The sequence below is a fragment of the Nothobranchius furzeri genome, chromosome 17 (genome assembly GCF_043380555.1).
Source record: "Nothobranchius furzeri strain GRZ-AD chromosome 17, NfurGRZ-RIMD1, whole genome shotgun sequence".
Classification (NCBI taxonomy): Eukaryota; Metazoa; Chordata; class Actinopteri; order Cyprinodontiformes; family Nothobranchiidae; genus Nothobranchius; species Nothobranchius furzeri.
This window is the reverse complement of record NC_091757.1, coordinates 54,468,399-54,489,788: the sequence shown is the minus strand read 5'-3', so window position 1 is coordinate 54,489,788 and position 21,390 is coordinate 54,468,399. Positions and strand designations below refer to the sequence as shown.

Genomic DNA, 21,390 nt, shown 5'->3' with positions numbered 1-21,390 from the left:
GATTGGGATCTTATATTTTGAAGTATTTCATTTAAACTATTCGTCAAAGCTCACACGTTATGTCTATTAACAGATGTTTTTAGCTGATGCTGCGCTATTATTATAATCAGATTTAAAACAGAAAATTCCAGAAATTAATTAAAACTGATTGCAGTAAATTGGATTTTTGCTCAATGGCTGTGTGTTTATTCACTGTTATCCGTTTAGGTTACACTTTACAATCAGGGTTGCGTTATTAATATTATATTAAGTGCATTATTAAGCATTAATAAATAATTGAAAGAAGTATTAACAATTGCTTAACCATATTATGTAGTGTAATGTTAATAAAGGGACCCTTTGTTTATGAACGCTCAGTAATGCAGTAAGTAAGGTTAAGAACAGGATCCTTATTGTAGAGTTACCTAATCGTGTTTTTTTGGGGGGGTGGGGGGTGGGGGGGGGGAACTGAAATTGAAAATGATCCAGAGACTGTAGTGTTCCCATGATTTGCAGACCCTGGTTTAAAATCATTTTTTTAATTATTTTAAACCATTTATTCAAATTTAAAACAACGTAAAGGATAAAGAAAACAAAGTAATGCCCAATCAATTGTGAAAGTGTTTCATGCTGTTGTCTCAAAATGTCAACATTTATGGTTTCAGGCCCAAATATTTGAGAAAAAAAGTCAATCTGCTTAATAATTATTAACTTAAACCCACTTTCTAAATGATTTTTGCAAGATTCTAACTCAGTTTCATGTTTTATTTTTCCACCAGATTCATTTATTCCATCTAATCCCAAATGTTAGCCTCTCCGGAGCACAGAGGTATTTAGCCCTCTGATGCATGAATTATGAAATCTTCAACCAAGATTTTTTAAACAATTTTTTTCATTCATCTTTAGGTGTGAATGAAACAAATTTCAACCAATATTTTTTGCACCATTTTGTTAATTTACAAATACTTTATTACATGCCCAGCTCAGTGGACAGCGTGCATTCTGAACATGAAATGTGTTGGCTTGACTTGCTGAAGTCCAAATGGAGGGGCTCACATGCAATAAAGTCTTCAACAGCTGTGCTTAATAGCAAAAATAAATAAATAACAATTTTGAGTACCTGTCCACTGTAGTGAGCATTATGCATCAAAGGGTTAAGGAAGGTGCGTAGTGCGTCCGTGCCTGATGACCGTCATGGTTAAACACGATGACGTCACGTCGTTACCGCTGCCGCCCAGCAGCCTCCCGAAAGCTTTAACTGTGTTTTCTGACTGAAACGGTCACAAACGTCTCTGCAGGAGCAGCGACACTAAACCACTACATCTCAGTATGATCTGTAGAAGCTGACACAAAAATGCTGTCTCTGCAGGATAATCCGGAGTGAATATTAAATAAGTCAGCGCTGTTTTGACATTCTTGAAAAGTACTTTTATTTGTGTGTTCGTTTGAAATCGGTACAAAGCCGTCTGCGTGGCGCGTTTCGGTGTGAGATCAAACATTTAAGAAATGACTCAAGTAAAATCACATACAGTAAGTTAAACATGTCACAAATAAGACCAGCGTGTACAGCAAGAATGTTTCATCTACACAAAACATCCTAAAACAGACCGAGAGACCGGGTTTTCCCTTTGTCTATGTTTGTCCCACCTCCAGGTGAGACTCGGATTATTATTATTATTATTATTATTATTATTATTATTATTATTATTATTATTAAAGGAACTCTGAATGGGCATCGCTCTCCTTTTAATTATAAGCCTAAATCCACACAGCGCGCGCCTCAGACCCGGTAAAGTCTCCATCAGTGTGAAAAGTGCGCGCGCGTGCGTGTGTGCGTGTGTGTGTGGGTGGGTGAATGGGGGGGGGCGGACTCGTACCAAACTCCAACCATATAAATATCCGTTTAACATAACACAACGTCACCCAAATACAACAACGTGTGCGTAAAGACACGTTCATCAAACATAGACACAACGATTGTTTGGCTCTCAGTAGTCAGGACCTAGAATCTAGAGATCGTTACAGTATTCATCATCAGTTGTTGCTCAAATCCATTTGAAACAAGATAAACAACCAAAAAAAATCGTTTTTCCACCTTCATCGTGTCCGATTGTTCTGTCCTTTTATTTTCTGGTCACGTTCAGTTCCATTCTCTCGCATTTCGCATTTCTTTCTCTGGTCTGGATCTAAACTGAGTAAAACAGAAAAAGAAGCCGCAGGGAGGCGCTGAGAGGAGCGGGATGCGGTGCGGTAGGGTGAGAAGTCACTAAGTGAAACTCATGGACACTGTGTGCTCCAGCGCTTTGCGCCTCAGTGAGGCGATGCTTGTCCCTCTCCACATGTCACTGTCCGGGGAGCTACAAAGCTGCGGGGAGCCCGGTACGTTCGTGGGGCCGGAGAGAGACGCCGACATTCCGGGGAAAGGCGTCTGGTAGAGGTGGGACTGCAGACCGGAGCCGTTGGAGGACAGGCCGTTGGAAAGACCCATGGAGTTCGGCGGAGGGCCTGGGCCCAGGCTGCACTGTGACAGAGACTGCGCCATGCCCGGCTGGCGACCCAGGGCCGGCGGGAGCTGCAGCTGGGAGACCCCGGGCATCCCCGTGGCCCAGCGCGAGTCGTTGGCGTGGAACGAGCACAGGCTGTTCTCCATGGCGGCCGCGGCAGAGAACTGTGGAAGGCCCGGCGTGGGGAGCAGCGTCCCCGGGGCGCGGAAAACGTTGGTGGTCTTCTTCCGTTTCTTCCACTTGGCGCGTCTGTTCTGGAACCAAACCTGGAAGCAACGGGACAGGACGCACGTGACCGAAGGCACGGAGAAAAAAAACTATGACAGCTAACAAAAAGGAAGTTCTGTCCTAACTTTGGCCGCAAAACAAAATAATAGTTTAGTAAATAAAATATGTTTACATGCTGGTAAAAATGAAAGCATTAATGCTAATTTAAAAATAAACAGGAAATAAACAGCGAAATCATTCTGTTTCATTAATCAGCAGAATTTCAAACCCGCATATCTTGTAAATGTTGTATTACTAATAAAAGATGGCTTCTGATCTTAATGTGCCTTTTTTACATCAACGCTTTTATGTAATTTAATATTTCTAAAGGTTTTACTGAATAAATGCTGTAGTTCAAACACACATCCCACGTTTCTTCAGACAGTTGTGACGAAAATTAAACTCGCCTCAATTGAGCTAAAGAGAGAAACGCGCACACACACCAACAATGCGTTTCAGAAACGCACGCGCAGCGCCTTTCGGCTTTCTAAAGATTTCATCATCTTCAAGGTTGTGATTAATGCGCGCGTGAGGCCGCGAGTCGATGCCACCATATTAAAAAGTGAAATCTCGCTCTCATTCCGCTCAGCCAGCCGTGAAACGTCGCCCAAACCCATTACGCACGAGGGGTAAAGAAAATGCAATTTCTCATTCCATTAAAAAAAAGTACAATATATTCTTGAGTCCTATTAAGACGTCGCTGATGGAGCATTTTAAAGGAGCGGCTGCAGAGGCGTGAACAACCCGCACGCCCACCTGCACGCATGTTTACCAACAGCAGCGGGCGGGATTCTTGGAATATGCAGAATTGATTATTAAGGTGACTAATGATTGTTCTGCTTTTATTGCTTTCAGAGGGATAATTTACATGAATTTCACATCACTGTTTAATAACCCGTTCAGTGTTATAAATAAGGCTGAGATTGGTTCACAATGTGTTTGGTTCCTAAAATCCTTGAAGAAATACGTTACAGTATGCATTATGGTTTGAGGGAAATGGTTAATTTTTATGAACTTGTAATTTTAGAGAAACGTTTTCATTGATGTTTCTATTTATTGAAAAATGTATTGATCAATTTCAGAAATGTCTAACAAAACAGGGATGTTCGGACAGGAAATAATCTATATTGTTTGAAATAAAAAAAGAGAAACGTATTTAATTTATGAAGTTATGATAATGTTGCAACACAAAATAGTTTATTCTAAAAAAGAAGAGCAACTAACACAAGTACAGTTAAGTAAACCACAGAGAAAAGCGTGAAGCCTGTAATTCAGCACCACGGACAGAGCCACTGAATACGTTTGAATTTGATTTTGTTTATTTTCACTTTAATTTCGTTATTTTTTAATCATTTAATTGAAGGAAAAATAATTCCAATTTAGAGTCTGAAACGACAAATACATCAGGGTTGGATAATCGGTGGAATCAGCGCGCGCGATAATATTTTGTAAATTGTACCATTATTATTATTATTATTATTTCATAAATTAAGATATTATGACAAATAGCTGTGAGGAAATTGTGCTAAACTAAAAAAAAACACGTTTCTGTATGTAGCGCGTGTCTTCTTGGCGTGTTTTAGACATCAAATCCAGACTCAAAGCACCATCCATGTTCGGGTGCTTACCTGGACTCTAGACTCGGTGAGGCCGATCCTCAGCGCCAGTTCCTCCCTCATGAAGATGTCGGGGTAGTGGGTTTTGGCGAAGCTGCGCTCCAGCTCGTTCAGCTGAGCCGGAGTGAAGCGCGTCCGGTGCCGCTTCTGTTTCTGCTGGCTGGCGGACTGACTGGAGTTCTGCTGCGGTTGCTGCTGCTGCTTCTCCTGCTCCTTCCCGTTCACCGGCATGCCGGCGGAGTTGGATCCCACAGTGGTGATGTCTTCGCTGGGCAAAAGGGTGGTTCCCTCCACGGTGTCCGAACCAGGGGCCATGTCTCCCGGATGCCCCTGGTCCGGAACTCCACCTCCCAGCCGGCACTTGAGAGCTTCTCTGTGTCCGAGCAGCTCTGCAGCATCCTTCATCCCTGAGAGGACAATGAGGAACATTTTGAGCCTTGATATAACAAACTTCAACTCAGCATTTTCAATGAAAACAACACGTAATACTCTTTCATCTTTGTTTAGAGATAAACTGCAGATATTGGCAAATTGACGCATTTCTTCTGCGGATAAGGCTGCTAATAAATTGCCAAAATGATTACTTCGACCAGCGATAAATTACTTAACACAATTAACTTCACTTCCTAGCTTCAGAAGATTAAACAAGAAGTTGGAATCTTACACTGGAGTTTAGGGCCGGAGTTTAGTGATGATAACTCACCGAGCCGAGCATCCAGGAGGTCGGCATGAGAGAGCATGGCGTACCGCTCCAGGGCGAAATGCCTCCCAAAAAAACCCTGCAACTTTAGGGCAATTTAAAAAGTATATATGGTCTAAATGAACGAAAATTCGGGTTGTGGTTAAAAAAGGAGGTCCCTTGCATTATAATGTCCTTTAGAGCGACGGGGAGGCGCTTATTAGTTGAAAGAACCCGTGAGCTTAGGAGCCAATCAGAGCACGCGCCCGGAAATGTCAGCAACATGACTCCCCCTCCTCCCCCTTTTTTTTAAACACACATGCACGCGCGTCAGGATGCGCGCGCAGACCCATGAAACACCACAATTAAATCTTGTGCCATTCCATCCTCTGATTTATTAGCTTTTCGTGCTGAAATTATTCCACGTTTAACATCTTAATGTGTTTGTTTAATCTCATGTAATTAAAAAAATCATGATTTTTTTAGGTAAACGTGTAAATATATCTTCTGAAGGTCAAAACTCCGCGCCTTGGTGTGCTTGTGCGCAATTTGGTCCATAAATTGCGCCAAGAAACAAAATAAAACCCAAATGTGCAAAAACACAAATTTAGTATTTTTGAAAACTCTTCCACAAACGAAAACTAAATTAATAAAGTTAACATATGTGTCTTTTTTTAAACTTAAGAGGAAGAAAATGGTCAATTGTCTCTTTTTCGTTATGAAAGGAAAACAAAAAAGTCCTTTTGTGGACCGGACCTCCATCCAGCCTCCCCTCCCGTGTATGGACCACAAACAAAACAAATACAGCCTCCGCTTCCCCGTGGCAGGCGATTTGTGCAGACAAATGGAGGAAATAAATAAATAAAGGAGAACAGATGGATTTAAACTCCGCTAGTGATCGGCCGCTTTAACTCCCATCGACTTTTCATCAACTCGGGTGCAATTAAAGGTATTTAGGCTTGTTTGGCTCAAACAAAATCAGACGTGGTGGACCCTGAACGCCTGTGCCCCTTTAGCAGAGGTCCATAAGTAGGTCTATTATATAATTAACAGGACAGTCATTGATCTGCGCTCCACTCCTGCTGCAGACAGCGCTGGTTAGCTGCTGGCAGATGTCAGGGTAACCCTGGTGAATAGACCACCCCCCGGGACTAAATAGGTTTCTCTGCAGCCGCACAATGGAGGCGTCCGAGCGAGGACCCGTCTCTCCTCTTCAGCACCACATGGAGGCGGCTCATCTTTTGTGCTCCTCGACAGTAATCTACTGGGACGCAGAGAGGTGGCCTGTGTGTGGCACAGCGTGAAAACTTAAGGAAACGGGCCGGTGCGTGGTCCACTGAGATGGAGAAAAGCTGCAAGCAGATCCCGGAAGGTATGCGGGAGAAGCAATCACCAGCAGAGGCTCGGTTCTTTCGATTCAGACGTGTTTGAGGAGAGAGGACCGAGAAGAGGGGATGTCTTTCTGCTGGGAGTTGTCGGCCCATGCCAACGTTGGTTAAAGGCCCGAGGCGCAGCCGGGGATGCTTTAGAAGACGTTTGATTTCCAGGATCACAACATCTGATGTTGCAGTGAAGAAGGGGTGAAAATAAACGATTTCTAACTGTATTCCAATCAGAGTGGGTTAATTTGAAGGATGGTAAAACAGTTTATCAAAGGCTGAAAAGCAATATTTGTAAAGTAAATACATTTTTTAAATAAAGCCAGGTCTGAGTTGAACAGAAAATATTTTACAGAGCAATAATTGTGATGTGTTTAACCCCAAATAACTCAACTTATTGATCGTTATGATCAAACTGCATCTATTTTTCTTGATAAAATCTAAATAAGATGGTGACAAAAACATTTGCTCAGCAGTTCTAAAACAATAAGACAAGTTATGATTAGTGTCGCTTCAGAGATTTCATGCTGAAAATAAAATAAAACCCAAGAAAGCTTACTTATTTCCGTCCGTCCGTCCGTGTGTGTGTGTGTGTGTGTGTGTGTGTGTGTGTGTGTGTGTGTGTGTGTGTGACTTATCGCTATAATAAGCGCAAACCTATATGAAGCGACTCTATGTCTCACTCAGCCTCCCTAACTGGACCACATCAATCCCCCCCCCCCCCCCCCCCCCCCCCCCCAGTAAAAACACGCTCCCATACGATCCTCCCGGGTTAATGCGGCGCATCTGAGTGCGGAACGGCTGTTTACACGCCAGGAGACACTTTTAATGGAAGCGCACCAAAAAACAAATGCAATTTTGTAAAGTCATTTCAAAGATCAAGAATTCCGTGTCTTCCGTCTCCGCGGTTTTTAGCAATCAAGCTGCGTTAAATCCATTGCTCATCTTGGCCTGTGCACAACACGTTACCCAGAAGCAGGAGCGCTTACGCACAACAAGCCTGCAGCTTGCGCACTGCAGGAGGCGAGGCGAGTCCACCCCCGTTCTTTTTTTATGCTCGGGCCTAATGCGTCGCCTCGCAGGTAGCTGCATTCACTCAGTTCTACAAATCTTAAAGGAAAATCGATTTTCGGTCTGCAGGAACAGCCGTGGAGCAAATCACAGTGTTGTTTTGTGTGTGTGTGTGTGTGTGTGTGTGTGTGTGTGTGTGCAGGTGATTTGGCAGTCAGAGGAATAAGAAAGCAGACTATTAACAGCGATGCGTCCGAGCTGCAGAGACCCCCCCCCCCCCAAGAAAAACCCTTAAGAGGTTTTCCTGTTCGGCCACCCAGCCTGCCTGCACCTCTCCGCGCATCTTATGCCCCAATTAGGCCCGCTGCCCTCCGCATGGTGTCCGCTGCTGCTTGATGCGGAGCACAGGGTGGTAATCACGGCGTCAAATAAAATAATCAGCAAAGAAGAGCCATTTCTTTAATGAGTCAGAAGAAGCGCGTGTCACGGAGAAGGCGGTGTGGTGACGTCAGGAGTTTATTTTAGAGAGGGAGAGAGAGAGAGAGAGAGAGAGAGATTTACATATTGTCTCTGCAGCTTTCAAAGCATCTCATTATTGCTGTTAATATTTGACCCCGTGCACACGCAGGTGCGCTATGTTTAGCATCACCTGTAATAAAAGAACCTCAGTGAAGAGCTTCGGGTTCAAGTGAGAAGCGCCTGCAGAGCTAAGTTAGAGGGAGTCTATCAACAACCTTATTGGTTTAATTTATGCAAAGACAAACACGTCATTAATGCACAAACACTCCATGGCTGTGCCATCCTCTGGCTCCTGAAGGTTTATTTATAGGCATCTGTTGTACGTTCTTCCTGTGTTTGTCTTCAAATTCCATTTTTGGTTCTTTTTTAAACACAAATAAGGTTGTTCTTTGCCTTGCTGATGTTTCGTTTGCGGCTGCAAAGATCTTCAGAGCTGACGCTGATGGTGGCGTCACTTCCTGCTCCCTATGCCCGTGGATAAACGCAAACAAACGTCAGCAAGGCAAAGAACAACCTTATTTGTATTTATAGGCCTTAGAAATAAACGTATAGGGTCCAATTCATGAAGAAATTCATATTTTGTTTGATGCATTAAAACTTTTCTGCTGATGAACACAAGCTTTATGATACTGGGATGGTTAATTGATTATAGTGGTTGAAATGATCAGATTTGGAATGAACTTTACTATTTTTACACATAGAATGATCCAAAAGCCTTCAAGGTTATCGAAGTATCAAACAAATCATCAACCTAAAGCTTCTGGAATACCAAAACATGATTATTAGGATAAAAACACACGAGAAGGTCCACTGAAAGTCAACTGGATCTGCGTCACTTTAAGATTTCTATTTTTGAAAGTATCCAAATTAACATTTACTGGCATTTCTGCCATCACCACATATCAATGTCAACAAAATGCAATTTGAGAGAATTTTATGGTTTTTGTTTTTAACTGGATGTTTTGGGAATGCGGGTTAAGAGCCAGGAGCAAAACAAACCTGTACTAAAGTGTCTTGACAGCTTATTGGCTGGGAAGATCTCCGGAGGTGGTGCAGTAGGGCTCTGATAAAAGCCTGATTCCAGGTCATCACTAGCCTGTTCTGTTTTCATCACGCTGTGTTTTACACCACCATGACAGAACTGATACTTCTGCTTTTGCTGCGAGGCACAAACATTTTATCATTAATGCAAATTATCTAGTGAAGGCTTTATAAGTCAGCTAAAGCAGGATTTATGATAAATGACCCGCACTTGTATAGCGCCTCTCAGAGTAAGGACTCCAAAGCGCTTTACACTACAGTGTATCATTCATCCATTCACACACACATTCACACACTGGAGGTGATGAGCTACGATGTAGCCACAGCTGCCCTGGGGCGCACTGACAGAGGCGAGGCTGCCGAGCACTGGCGCCACCGGTCCCTCTGACCACCACCAGCAGGCAAGGTGGGTTAAGTGTCTTGCCCAAGGACACAACAGCAGAATTCTCTGTCCGGAGCCGGGATCGAACCTGCAACCTTCCGATTACTGGACAACCCGCTCCACCTGTTGAGCTACTGCTGCCCCCATTATTTGCATTTTGCTATCAAACAAACAAAAATCACAGTTGGAAATGGAAAGGCAGACGGGGAGGTAAGCTTCAACTGGTGTAGCACTTCAGTAAATAAATAATCAAACAAATAAATAAATAAACAAACCCTTCCACATAGCCTATTATAAGAAATTAATGACTTTTTTTCAATTTTATCAGTATTTTAAAATCGTGACGTTGCGTCGCAAACTTCACCCCAAAATTCTGCAGATGTATTATTTTTTCTTTCGTATTTAAGTCACAAGTGAAACACGTCGTTGAAGGATTTGGTCTCTCCTGTCTGTCAGCTCGACTCTTCCTCTTGTTCTGCTTCATCTATTAGAATATGTTCTTTCTTAAGTCCGGTCATTAGTGGCTCTATTACTGCAGCTCCATCATTAGGAGGCTGTGATGCATCACTGAAGGCAATAAGACCCTCGGACTGTGAAGGAAGCCTTTCCTAACCCAGCGGATGTCAGAATAAAGCTGTCTGGTTTTTATTTGGGACAGAACAGAGCTGCTTTGGGGGGATTTTGGAGAATACGGTGAGAATAAGTTGAACACACACATTTTCACCCTGAAAGAGCAGAAAAGGAGGAGGACTTGGGTCAGTAGTGCCTCTGAGTGGCTTGAAATTAGAAACATGTGCTGCTAATTATGAAACTGCAGCAAAGCCACATCGTGCAATTTAATGCCTCAGCAAATTAAAGAATAAGTGGGATCAGTCTCTTTGACCTTGCTCAGCGTGACTTGGTCCACACCTGATGTGTGAGTCAGTCACTCTGAGACTTTGGGAACCCTGCAGTGAACACAGTCAGGCCTGCAAAACATCTTAAATCAATAACATAAAAAAGCCACATTGCATCACATGTTTTCGTGTGTTTTGATTGTGTTCCTCACCGCCAGCTCGCCTCGTCTCTCACTCCCCCACCCATCCATTCTCTTTATCTTCCTCTCCTCTCTCATCCCTCCTCTCTGCCACATTTCTGCTGCGTCTCTGCTCAACACCGAGCGCCACCCCTCCCAAGATTAATTGATCATCAATTTAGCTCTAATTTGGACCAAGTCAGCTGGTAAATGGGGCAGTTTTCCCTGATTGTTAGTGAAATGTGTGCAAGTACATTGATAAATTTAGATTATTTATCAATTACAACCAAATGAACTAAATCTATTGAATAAATTCCGCCCTGATTGCCATAATAGAGTTTGAAAATATGGCTATTGATAATGATTCTGGCTAACAGTCTCTTCCGGTCGTGGCTTGCCGGCTTGTCGGAATGACAACACAAAAGCCATTTTTCATGGAATCAGCTGAGTGACTGCCAGGCCGATCTTTCATTAATCAGTCGCATTACGGAGCTGATCCGCGGCGATATGCGACGCTTTCCTGGGAAAGACTCAAACACTTTGTCATATTTTGTGTCAATTACCAGTCATTTGGTTGTGTTCCATCAAGACATCTTGTAATAGTTAACATATGCTAAGGTAAGGCTCTCCTGTCCCACCTTCCTGAGGAGGATGCTGTCTCTGTTTGGGCTGATGATAAAATGCGCCCTGCTTTTAATTTCTGATGTTTTTTCCTGCAGAGCTGAGACGCTTATGGGAAGGGTGGGGCAGGGGGCTTTTTAAATGGACCTGCCACCATGTTTTTCCAAAGTTAATGGAAAAGCGGCTTGCTGGAAAATAGAAGAGGGGAGGGGGGGGGGACTGGAATTAGGTTCAGAGGCTTTCACACACAATAACAAGGGATAAGTATGAGCTGCGGACCAATTTCCACACAGACATAAATATTAGTGCTGTCATTTTGTCACAGGATGAATATTTTACCAAAAGAAGTAGTTTTATATTCATATACGGTCACAAATGTACTTAAAATGTATTTAAACAAGAACTAAAACCCAAATGTAAAGTGCGGTGTAAAGCATTTGTCCTTAAATGAGACTTGTTTGGACTCTGCGGCCTGCTGGAGAGGAAGGAAGAATCAGACAAAAGTGCATTATCAGCCTTTCTCTTCTTTAATCAATGATATGAGCCCGGGTGCACCAATCATGGCTGCTGAAAGCAACATAATGATCAGCATTTAGACTGGGCAGGTAAACCAGGAGGATGTGGAGCCAACACAGGGGCCAAATGCAGGTGAATTAACCCAGTCCAGATCTAATATGCTGGTGTCAGCTCTGGTTAGGACATGGCTAGCTGTAGCCTGTATTGGCAGTGGCATAGCGTCCAACACTGTCTTCCTCATATGCCAGCAGGTAGCTATCTATAATCGATGGCCACTTTTAATTGGACAAGCTGTCTGTTGGGGGGTACTGCATTTACCCCTTAAATAGGTTACGGGTGTTGGACGTTTCTCTATCAGCTGAACGGCAGTTAAATGTGATCTCCTGTTTATTAAATATTGCATAAATGTGTCCTTTTTGTATGAATGTACATGGTTGCATCTGGAATGCAAAATATATGTTTTTATGCTCATTTTTTGGTTAAAGACACACAAATGCATCTTTTCCAGTCTCACAACATATTTTCTGCACAAAATGGTCAATTATAATAGTATATAATGGACTAATTTAAATAAAACTGCTCAAAAACAGTCAAGTGTTGGAAGGGAAAGAAGCTTAAGCAAAGAGTGGTTGTTATACAAATAAAGTCTGTAAGATCTCTGGAAATATGAGATCTGTGTTTGACTGCAGTTTAGACTGAAATATCTTCACTAATAAATGAAACCAGCTGCTGTTAGCCTCATTTCCACAAGGCAAAGAGGTCAGAGGAGTGGAGAAATGGGAATTAGTTCTCTCTAAGCTGGAACGACCTATTGTTGCTTGGTTGAAAAGCTTTTCATTCTGTGTCCACTGTTAATTATTTCCTCCCGTTCAGAAGAAGAAGATTACTGCTTTATGTTTCTTAGGTCAAAACACACCTTTCTTCTTTATTTTGACTGATAATTTCAAACTTAGAGGTAAAAGAACAAATGCATCTCCTATTTCGTTTGGTACTTTTTAAATTTTACATGTATTTTCTTCTTTTTCAAAATCCCAAACCTTATTCTGGGATTTTCTTTTCCTTTCTGGAGTTCCTCCTTTGTCAGAGCGGCGGCGAGGGAGCTGGAAGCTTGGAGACGGAGGGCCACTGGTCGACACGCTGCATTTTGCGCAGCCACTAATTGATATTGAACGAGCTGCTGGTGAGGAGTGCGCAGGGCCACTGCTGGCTAATCTATGCTTTAATCAGGGTGTGTAATGAGAGTGGCGGCACGCTTGGGAAGAAAGGAGACTTATAAGGGACGTCTGTCGGGGAGGAAAAATGCTCTGACTGTCTCAGTTAAATAAGAAAACCACGAGAGTGCGTGGGCGCCGCCGGAACAAAGCGCTGTCCAAGGTGCTGAACGTGTGGACGCACACAGCAGGAACAGGTGACCTTTAACTGCAATCGTGAGCCAAAAAATAAAATAAAGATTCCTGAAGTCCTTCTTGTTAAATTTCACACTATAATGTACTCTCAGCTCGCGCGCTAATTAGTGGCCGGTGCTGCGGCTGCAGCAGAACAATCGGAGCCGAAGAGAAAGGAAAGAAGAGAGGCAAGAGGAAGGCGGGCCGCAGGCTGAATAGCAAGTGGAACATTAGTAGAGGTGTGTGTAGGAACACTGTCAGGCAATTAACAGCGCATTAGAGTTAACACACACACACACACACACACACACACACACGCACACACACACACACACGCACACACACACACACACACACACACACACACTCAGGGCTGCGCTGCATAGATTGCACTGTATTTATTTATTTAGACAAATAAAATATGAGAGGCACACGGAATTTAAAAAAAATTGAACGCTTGAGCAATCATCACTGAGCACTTGCTGGGTTTTTATTGTCTGACATAATTTCTCTACTCTCTGGGAAAGAGAGTCAAGCAGAAACCCGGGGCAGCCGTGCACCATTTTCCACCAGCGGATCAGAAAAAAAAGTGTCTGACAGTCTTCCTGCAGCCGAGATTAGCCTCATCCCTCCGGTGTCAGTGACGACCGTGTCCAGAAAATCACAGCGTAAATGGGTCTGACTGCCGTGTGTGTGCGTGCGTGTGCGAGTGAAGGTGAGAGGGAGGGGGGGAGGGAGGTCAACTGATTACTCATACAAACAGACTGAAATAGACTGTGGTGCTCTGGGAATGCGCGGGGCTGGATGGGGAGTGATGGCGGGATGAGTTGGGTTTCCATGTGACAGACACCTCACCTCAGCACAGTCCACTTCCGGTCCTGGTGCTGACACTTCTTTCTTTCATCCATCACACCTGCATAAATGTTTTTATCCTCCCATATGAACTGCGCTGTTTTAACTGTTTTATATTAGAAATAAAGACAACTCTTATGAAAACCACAACCACAACAACAACAGTAATAATAATAATTATTATTATTATCATTATAGTTAAATATGCAAAATGATATGTTATTATAAAACAACCTGGAAAAGCTAATTTAAAGAAAGTGGTGCCTTTAAGAAAATATGTTAGAAGAAAATAATGAATCATTTCGCAATTTTTGCCCTGCTCCCACTTAATTGTATCATGTGGAGTCTGCACATACATTATACACACACACGCACACACACACATACACACACACATATATATATATAGATAGATAGATAGATAGATATACATACATATATACACACACACACACACACACACATATATATATATATATATGTGTGTGTGTGTGTGTGTGTGTGTGTGTGTGTGTGTGTGTGTATGTATGTATGTGTACATACATGCATGTATATATATGTATATGTATGTACACATAAATACATACAGTACACACACACACACACACACACACACACACACACACACACACACACACACACACACACATATATATATATATATATATGTGTGTGTGTATATATGCTGTGTTTTCTGTTTACAAAGAGTGTCTGGTGGGACAGAGAGATAGAGATATCAGGAACGCTGATATTTATAAGGCTCTTTGACAAATAGGCACAGTTCCGCTTCGTCTGCACGCTGCCTGTTCACACAGACTGACTCCATCTCAGCTCCACGCGTTGATGGAGCATGCGTCTGTATCAGGCATGCGTCATGTGGTGTGGGCCTGCTGACTTCTCTGACAAGGTGAGCCTCTCCAAAAGGCACAGGACAATCTAAAGATCTGCAAACCTTCCAAGTTGTGAATCTGATGAAGTTTTGAAGGTGGCGGCCAGATTTTCCTTTCCACAAACGCCCTGTGCGCTCCCCGCCTCTCCCCAGACGCCCTTGAACCATTACCGCCTGCTATGGTTCATATTGGAGTTATTTCCTTTACAAATAAAGTGGCTTCGAAAAAGATTAGAGAAATATGCGTGAATTTCACTTTAATTTATTTGATCATTTCGCATTAGAAAGCAGCGCAGAGCTCAAATGTGATAACAAGTTTTCTGTTCCTTTCATTATGTAAGAGAAATTGGGCCTCGGCAGGAACTCACCGGGACACGGCGTTTCCACGGATCAAATGTAATTTGTGGGGAGAATTTGTTGTATCTGTCACAAATATTTCCAATTAGCTGCGTAATCGTTTGAGGGTTTCTGCAATTACGGCTTAAACCGGTAAATTTAAAGCTGGCTGCCCTAATTGGGCCGGATTTGATATTTTGCATATTTGCATAATGAGAGAATTGGGAGGAAATTGTGTTCATCCGTTTGTGAAGAATTCTATGAATTTTATGAATCTGAAAGCCCATCCCCTCGTGGTCGGTGACTTTGCCTGCGGATCCCCGAGGAAACGGGGTGGAGAGGGTGGAGAGTGGAGGGGGAGGCGTGCGCAGGGCACGGTCACGTCTCCACGTGCGCTCCAGACGCAGCGGAGGTGAACGCCATGAGCGCTGCACTTCTCTATGCGGAAAATGTTAAAACAACCCATGCATGGTTAATAGAACTGTAAGAAAACAAGCTCTGTTTCATTTTGTTAATATATTTTGGTTCCTGAAAATCGCTGCAGCTGCGTAAGAGCATTTATTTTCAATGAAAGGCGGATTAAGGGAATCCAATTCTGCCTCTGCTCCTCTAACAGCATCAAGCAGAAGAGTCACGCTTATCTTCTCCATTTTCCATCAGATAACAAACAATATGGCTGTATGGTTTTATTAAGAAGCCTTTGATTTTGTCATTAGGTTTCTATTAGATAATTCATCCGGATTGGTCTGTAATACTTAATTATGCATTATCACAGTGGCTGATTGATATTGAGAAAGCTAAGTGTTCTATGTAATTGGTAATAAAGTAGGTAATTTTAGAAATTTGTCCAATCAGTAATGATTATGAGGCTGTGAGCAGGTAATGATGTTAACCCTAGTTGCCTCTTAACACAGTCCACCTCGAGCATATCAAATATGGCATAAAAGGGGCACCGCAAAGGAGGAAATTCATTTTCTCACCTGATTCAAAAAAATGTGGAATCTCATTTTAATGAAAACGTGAAATTCACTCAAGGACAGTTAGGCACAGTTACACACCTGTCTTCTTATAGAAATGGTTGAGTGCAGGATCAGCCAGGCTGGTGGAGTGTGTCCTCCTCATGCAGAGCTTCATCCCGCTGAGAGCCGTATGTCAGAGAGCAGTAGAGAGGCACACTGACGAGTGTCTGGGAGACAGATGTGTTAAGTGACCTTGGGTTTTCACCATCTTCTTTAAAGCTTCAAGAAAAAAAAGTGTGTCTAATTCCATCATTCCAACTGTTGGTCTCTTTTCTCTTTTTCACAATAAAAATACTCGTTGGGTTTGGTGAAAACACAATAGTTCACTTCCTCGAACAGCCTCTGTTTGGAGAAACAGTTTAGTCGTGATCGACAGAAAAGCATCAAGCAGTCACAATAGAACCAGTTGTCCTAAACCTAAATGCTGCTCATTAACTCTGCATCACCGCATGGTTCAAGTCACCCCTACCAGATTCTTACTCAGCTTCCACTTCCTGTTTGAAAAATGCAACAAATGCTGTTGCCTAGCAGACCGAGAGGGCGGAGTCGCTAACAAATACACACACACTCACGACATTGTGACATCATAATGTACCATCTAACATCATAATGTACCTCTTAGCCAATAGCGATGACAGATTTAAATTCAAATGCAGCGCTGAGTTTTTGCCTGACGACGGTGCATCGCTGACAGTTTGAGGCAGAATATTTAAATTTTAACTAAGATGCACTAAAATGCCAAATTATTGACTATATTTGTCTACAGCACGATCAGACACTCTTTCATATCGTTTATCAGCAAAAAAATGTTGATTTGGAGTGACTTGCCCTTTAAATTCAGGTTAAAGGTCAAAATAAGTCATATTTAGGATTTTGAAAATGTTTCTAAGCGTTAGCGTGGAATACTGCAACCAGGGTTTCCCCCAGAAAATGAGTTAAGCCTGTCGGCTTTGGCCGTCGGGGGGTGGGGTTGGGGTGTCGGGCACTCCGGGGGGGTGGGGTGGTTGCACACGTTCCGCTGCTGTTTCTCACCAGTATCAGCTGATGGAGGGCTCTGGTTTCGCTGCGCTGGTCGTATCAGTGGACACGGTAGGGTGGGGGAGGGGGGAGAGGCATGACGCTTAGCCTGGCGGGTGGACAAGCAAAGCCTGGCGGACTGCCAGGCTTACAAAGCGCTGGGGGAAACCCTGTGCAACATTTTTGAATTTACAGATGTTTTAAAACACTCGTATGAACGTACTACGTCACATCGTGCTTGAATTCGATTAGGTTGGCATGTTTTCTTGATTTATTGATAAAACAAGCTTTTAGAAGAAAATTACACCATTTGCTAGGATAAAATCTGAACGTCTTTTAAAGGAGACACTTTTTTATGAAGTTATAATGGTTCTATGGTTAATAAAAAACATGTTTAATGAGTTATTTGCTCTAAATACCTCTCACATAAATAAATCTCTGCAGTTTGATTCTTGAATGAGCCGTTCCAGGGATCTGTCAAATGCCCACCCATCCCCCACTCAGGCTGCTATTAGCTGAGAAGCTCCGATACCTGGGGCTCAGAGTAAGATTCGTTGCTCCTCCTACAGGCGAGAGGTGGTTCTATGCTAATACTCCTGTTTGTGACATCACAAACATGGACTTTTTCAAACAGCTTGTTTTAGGCACATCATTCCACACTGGTAGAAAATGGGTTGATGCATTTTTGTTCATGTTTGGAGTGTTTATAAAGGCAGTAGAGACCCACATGGCAGCACAAAAAGATGAAAAAGAAGACTTTTGTGTAACTTGTCCTCTTTAACTCGATCAAGTTCCGGTCAGCTAGTTAGAGAAGTGTTCGCATCGCTGTCTTAGTGAAGAATGCACCGAAACCTAAACAGAGAAAAGACAAAACAAATCTAAAAAGACTGAGGATGTTTAGGTGGGTGACAGTTGGATTTTAGTGCTCGCCCCGTAATCGGAAGGTTGCAGGTTTGAGCCCCGCTCAGTCTGTCGCTGTCTTTGTGTCCTTGGGCAAGACACTAAAGCTTGGTTTATGCTTGACGCGTTCACTTTCCGCTTGGTGATGCGGCTCGCGGATGGACGCGCTTCACAACTTGCAGCGTTTATGGTTCGTGCGGCTTGTCTCTGCGGTGAGCCAATATTCTCCCAAACTGTAGGGGGCAGCATGGAGCTCTACGGCATGCATACAACACTACACCATAGTAGAAGTAGAAATTACTGTTGTTTACAACATGGCATTTCAGCATTTTTAACAGCGTCCTCGTCTTTTCCGACAGTGCGAGCTATTTCTCTCCAAGAATTATTAACAACATGTTGATCACGGTGATCTCTGAGAGCTGAATCATACAAAAGTCTGTATTTACGAACCTCTGCCATGCTAATTCTTGCCGGTCCACCATGTTTTTCCGCGTCCGTCCGTCCGCGTGGTTAGAAATTTTCCGAGGTGCGCGTTGCGGAAATCTTGGGCCGTGCGGAGACGCGGTGGAGGGGCGTGGTTGTTAAAATGACGCAAAATGACGCAACTTTTCCGCGCGGAGCCGTGCGGACCTCGCGGACGCGTCAAGCATAAACCAACCTTTAACCCACCTTGCCTGCTGGTGGTGGTCGGAGGGACTGTGGTACCTGTGTACGGCACACTCGCCTCTGTCAGGGCGCCCCAGGGCAGCTGTGGCAACAATGTAGCTCATCATCACCAGGATGTGAATGGGTTAATGACTGATTGTGTTGTAAAGTGCCTTGGGGGGTTCTGGACTGTAGAAAACGCTATATCAAATACACGCCATAAAAGGAAAACATGATATTAGTGCACAAGATTATCATACATGTCCATCATTTTTTATTCTTTGGTTTAGCGATTAAATGTTGAGATATGAAGTAAATGAAGAACGTTTCCTAACGTTCCTTCATAAATAACTGCAGTTGCTCTCAAATGTGTTTTTTGTCATTTAAAAAATAAAACTGCAGCAGATTTTAAATGAATAACTTTCCATCGTGCTTTCATTCCATCAAGAGTTGGTTCTTGCAGCATTTCAAAAGGTAACTTTCGCAGTTTAGCAATTAGCTCGGAGTTGCACATCTTCATTCATACACTCATCACATTTTAGTTTTAATATCTCCAAAAACACCTTTTAATAATTTTATTACCAAAAAAGAAAAGCGACACCAAAACAAACCTAGTCCCATTAATTTATGCTCAGACTACGACTTCTTTAATATTCACTGGCAGCTCATAAAACAGTCTGCATAATAATTTTACCATTTCATGGGATATTAGACCATAATGACCACAGTCCTCCCCTCTACACCCAGCAGCCCTGCAGCCATACACACACCTCAACCCCTGGGCAGGCAAGAGCTGGGGCTAATTTATAGGTGAAAATGAAAGGCAAGCTTAATGTAATGGCTTCTTCGAGCCGTGAGATTATTCGCCCCATCACTCTGAAGACTCGGGAAGAGGAAGACTCTGAAACAAGAGAGAACGTGAATTAAAAGAGGGGAGATGTTCAGGTGAGAGAGGGAACCAGAACATAGGGGAATGGAAGGTTCACGGCACACATTCTTCTTTTTCTTTTCTTTTTTTTCGAGGCAAAAAACAACAGCAGCCATGAATGTCTTCCCAATGAATCCACAACTACAAGCCTGAACAAATAGAATCACACACACACAAACACAGCAGCAGCAGCTGAAACTGGCGTATTCTACTCTTTGAGTTAATGGGAATAAAATACCTCAGTGGATGAGTGCAGATGTGTTTGATACAAATAGTCATTTTCCTATTTGCTGCCTCATTGGGCATGATGAATGATGGAAGTCAGGGAGGCGGTGTGATAAATAGCAGCACCTTGGCTCTACTGCATGGCCTATTGATTCTCCTTCTTTATTACCCCTCCAACCCAGCTGGCTGCTCTATCCCACACACACACACACACACACACACACACACACACACACACACACACACACACACATGCATGCAAACACGCACGCACGCACACACACACACACACACACACACACACACACACACACATGCATGCAAACACGCACGCACGCACACACACGCATGCAAACACGCACGCACACACACACATGCACGCATGCACGCACGCGTGCGCACACACACACAGATACACATACACACACGCACGCACACATACACACACACAGATACACATACACACACGCACACACACACACACACACACACACATGCATGCACGCACGCACACACACACACGCATGCAAACACACACGCACACACACACGCACGCACACATACACACACAGATACACATACACACACACACACACACATACACATACTCACACACACACACGTGCACACACACACACGCACGCATGCAAACACGCATGCATGCACGCACACACACACACACGTATGCACACAAACACGCATGCACACGCACACACACATACACACACACACACACGCATGCAAACACGCATGCATGCACGCACACACACACACGCATGCACACACACACATACACACACAGATTCACATACACATGCATGCACGCACACACGCATGCAAACACACACACACACACACACACACAGAAACACACACACGTATGCACACAGATCTGCACACACGAGCACACGTATGCACACAGATACACACACACACATGCACGTACGCACGCACGCACACACACACACACACACTGGTCCCAGAGAAAAAAATAAGCATGTGCAAGGAGCCAACAAAAAAAACTGTGCATGAACTTTTATGGTAACGCAGTCAGAAGAAACGGGATGATTGGTAGAAAAGGAAAACACTGCGGGGGAAGTGGACACAGGTCAAAAGTGAATAGATTCAACTGTATGGTCCTAAAAGCTGGGATAGGTGTGGATGACAACAATCCCGGCCAATCCTAAGAACGGGAGCCCAAAGCATACAGATGACTCAATTAAAGTGTTTTGTGTTGCTGAAAAGGTTTGCTCCATTTATGAGCTGTCAGAGACGGACGAGTTTGATGAGAGATTGGCTCGTGTGAACAACGCCATCAGTCACACGGATAAAACGGGCAGGATAAATCAGCGATATGACCGTCCACTGAGCTCTTCATCATGGAGTAATGAGGGCGATATCCTCCTCTGCACAATAACATCCACACAGATTATAAACACACACACGCTCAGATTAACGTGTGTGCTGATGACACGCAGGTGCGTGACAGGTGTTGGACAAACAGACACGTGTGAGCCCCGTCAGAGGAGCATGGAGGAGACGTCTCCATGACGGCTAAAAGGACAGCATCTTTTTCTGAGAGAGAGATCAAAACCCACACACTTCAATTTACCTGCTGCAGTCGTTCCGAACTTGAGGCTCAGAGATAATAATTCAGGGTCTCGG

The 21,390-nt window shown here is 43.5% G+C and overlaps 1 protein-coding gene across 3 annotated transcripts in view; it reads right to left on the bottom strand.

Annotated features, from left to right (window-relative positions):
* Nucleotides 1-1,392: 1,392 nt before the first annotated feature.
* The window catches only part of LOC107394165 (homeobox protein orthopedia B), a 74,504-nt gene continuing 54,506 nt past the window's right edge, over nt 1,393-21,390 (bottom strand). Inside the window, exons 2-4 of one of the 3 annotated variants that reach the window (XM_054731610.2) lie at nt 16,050-16,177; nt 4,379-4,773; nt 1,393-2,749 (exon numbers count right to left, since the gene is read on the bottom strand). In XM_054731610.2, the coding sequence (XP_054587585.1) occupies nt 2,246-2,749; nt 4,379-4,773; nt 16,050-16,125 (975 nt within the window). In that variant the 5' untranslated portion in view covers nt 16,126-16,177 and the 3' untranslated portion in view covers nt 1,393-2,245. Of the gene's footprint in view, nt 2,750-4,378; nt 4,774-5,030; nt 6,722-16,049; nt 16,178-21,390 lie in introns of those variants that run through there. The other 2 variants (XM_054731609.2, XM_015972960.3) reach the window with 2 other exon arrangements.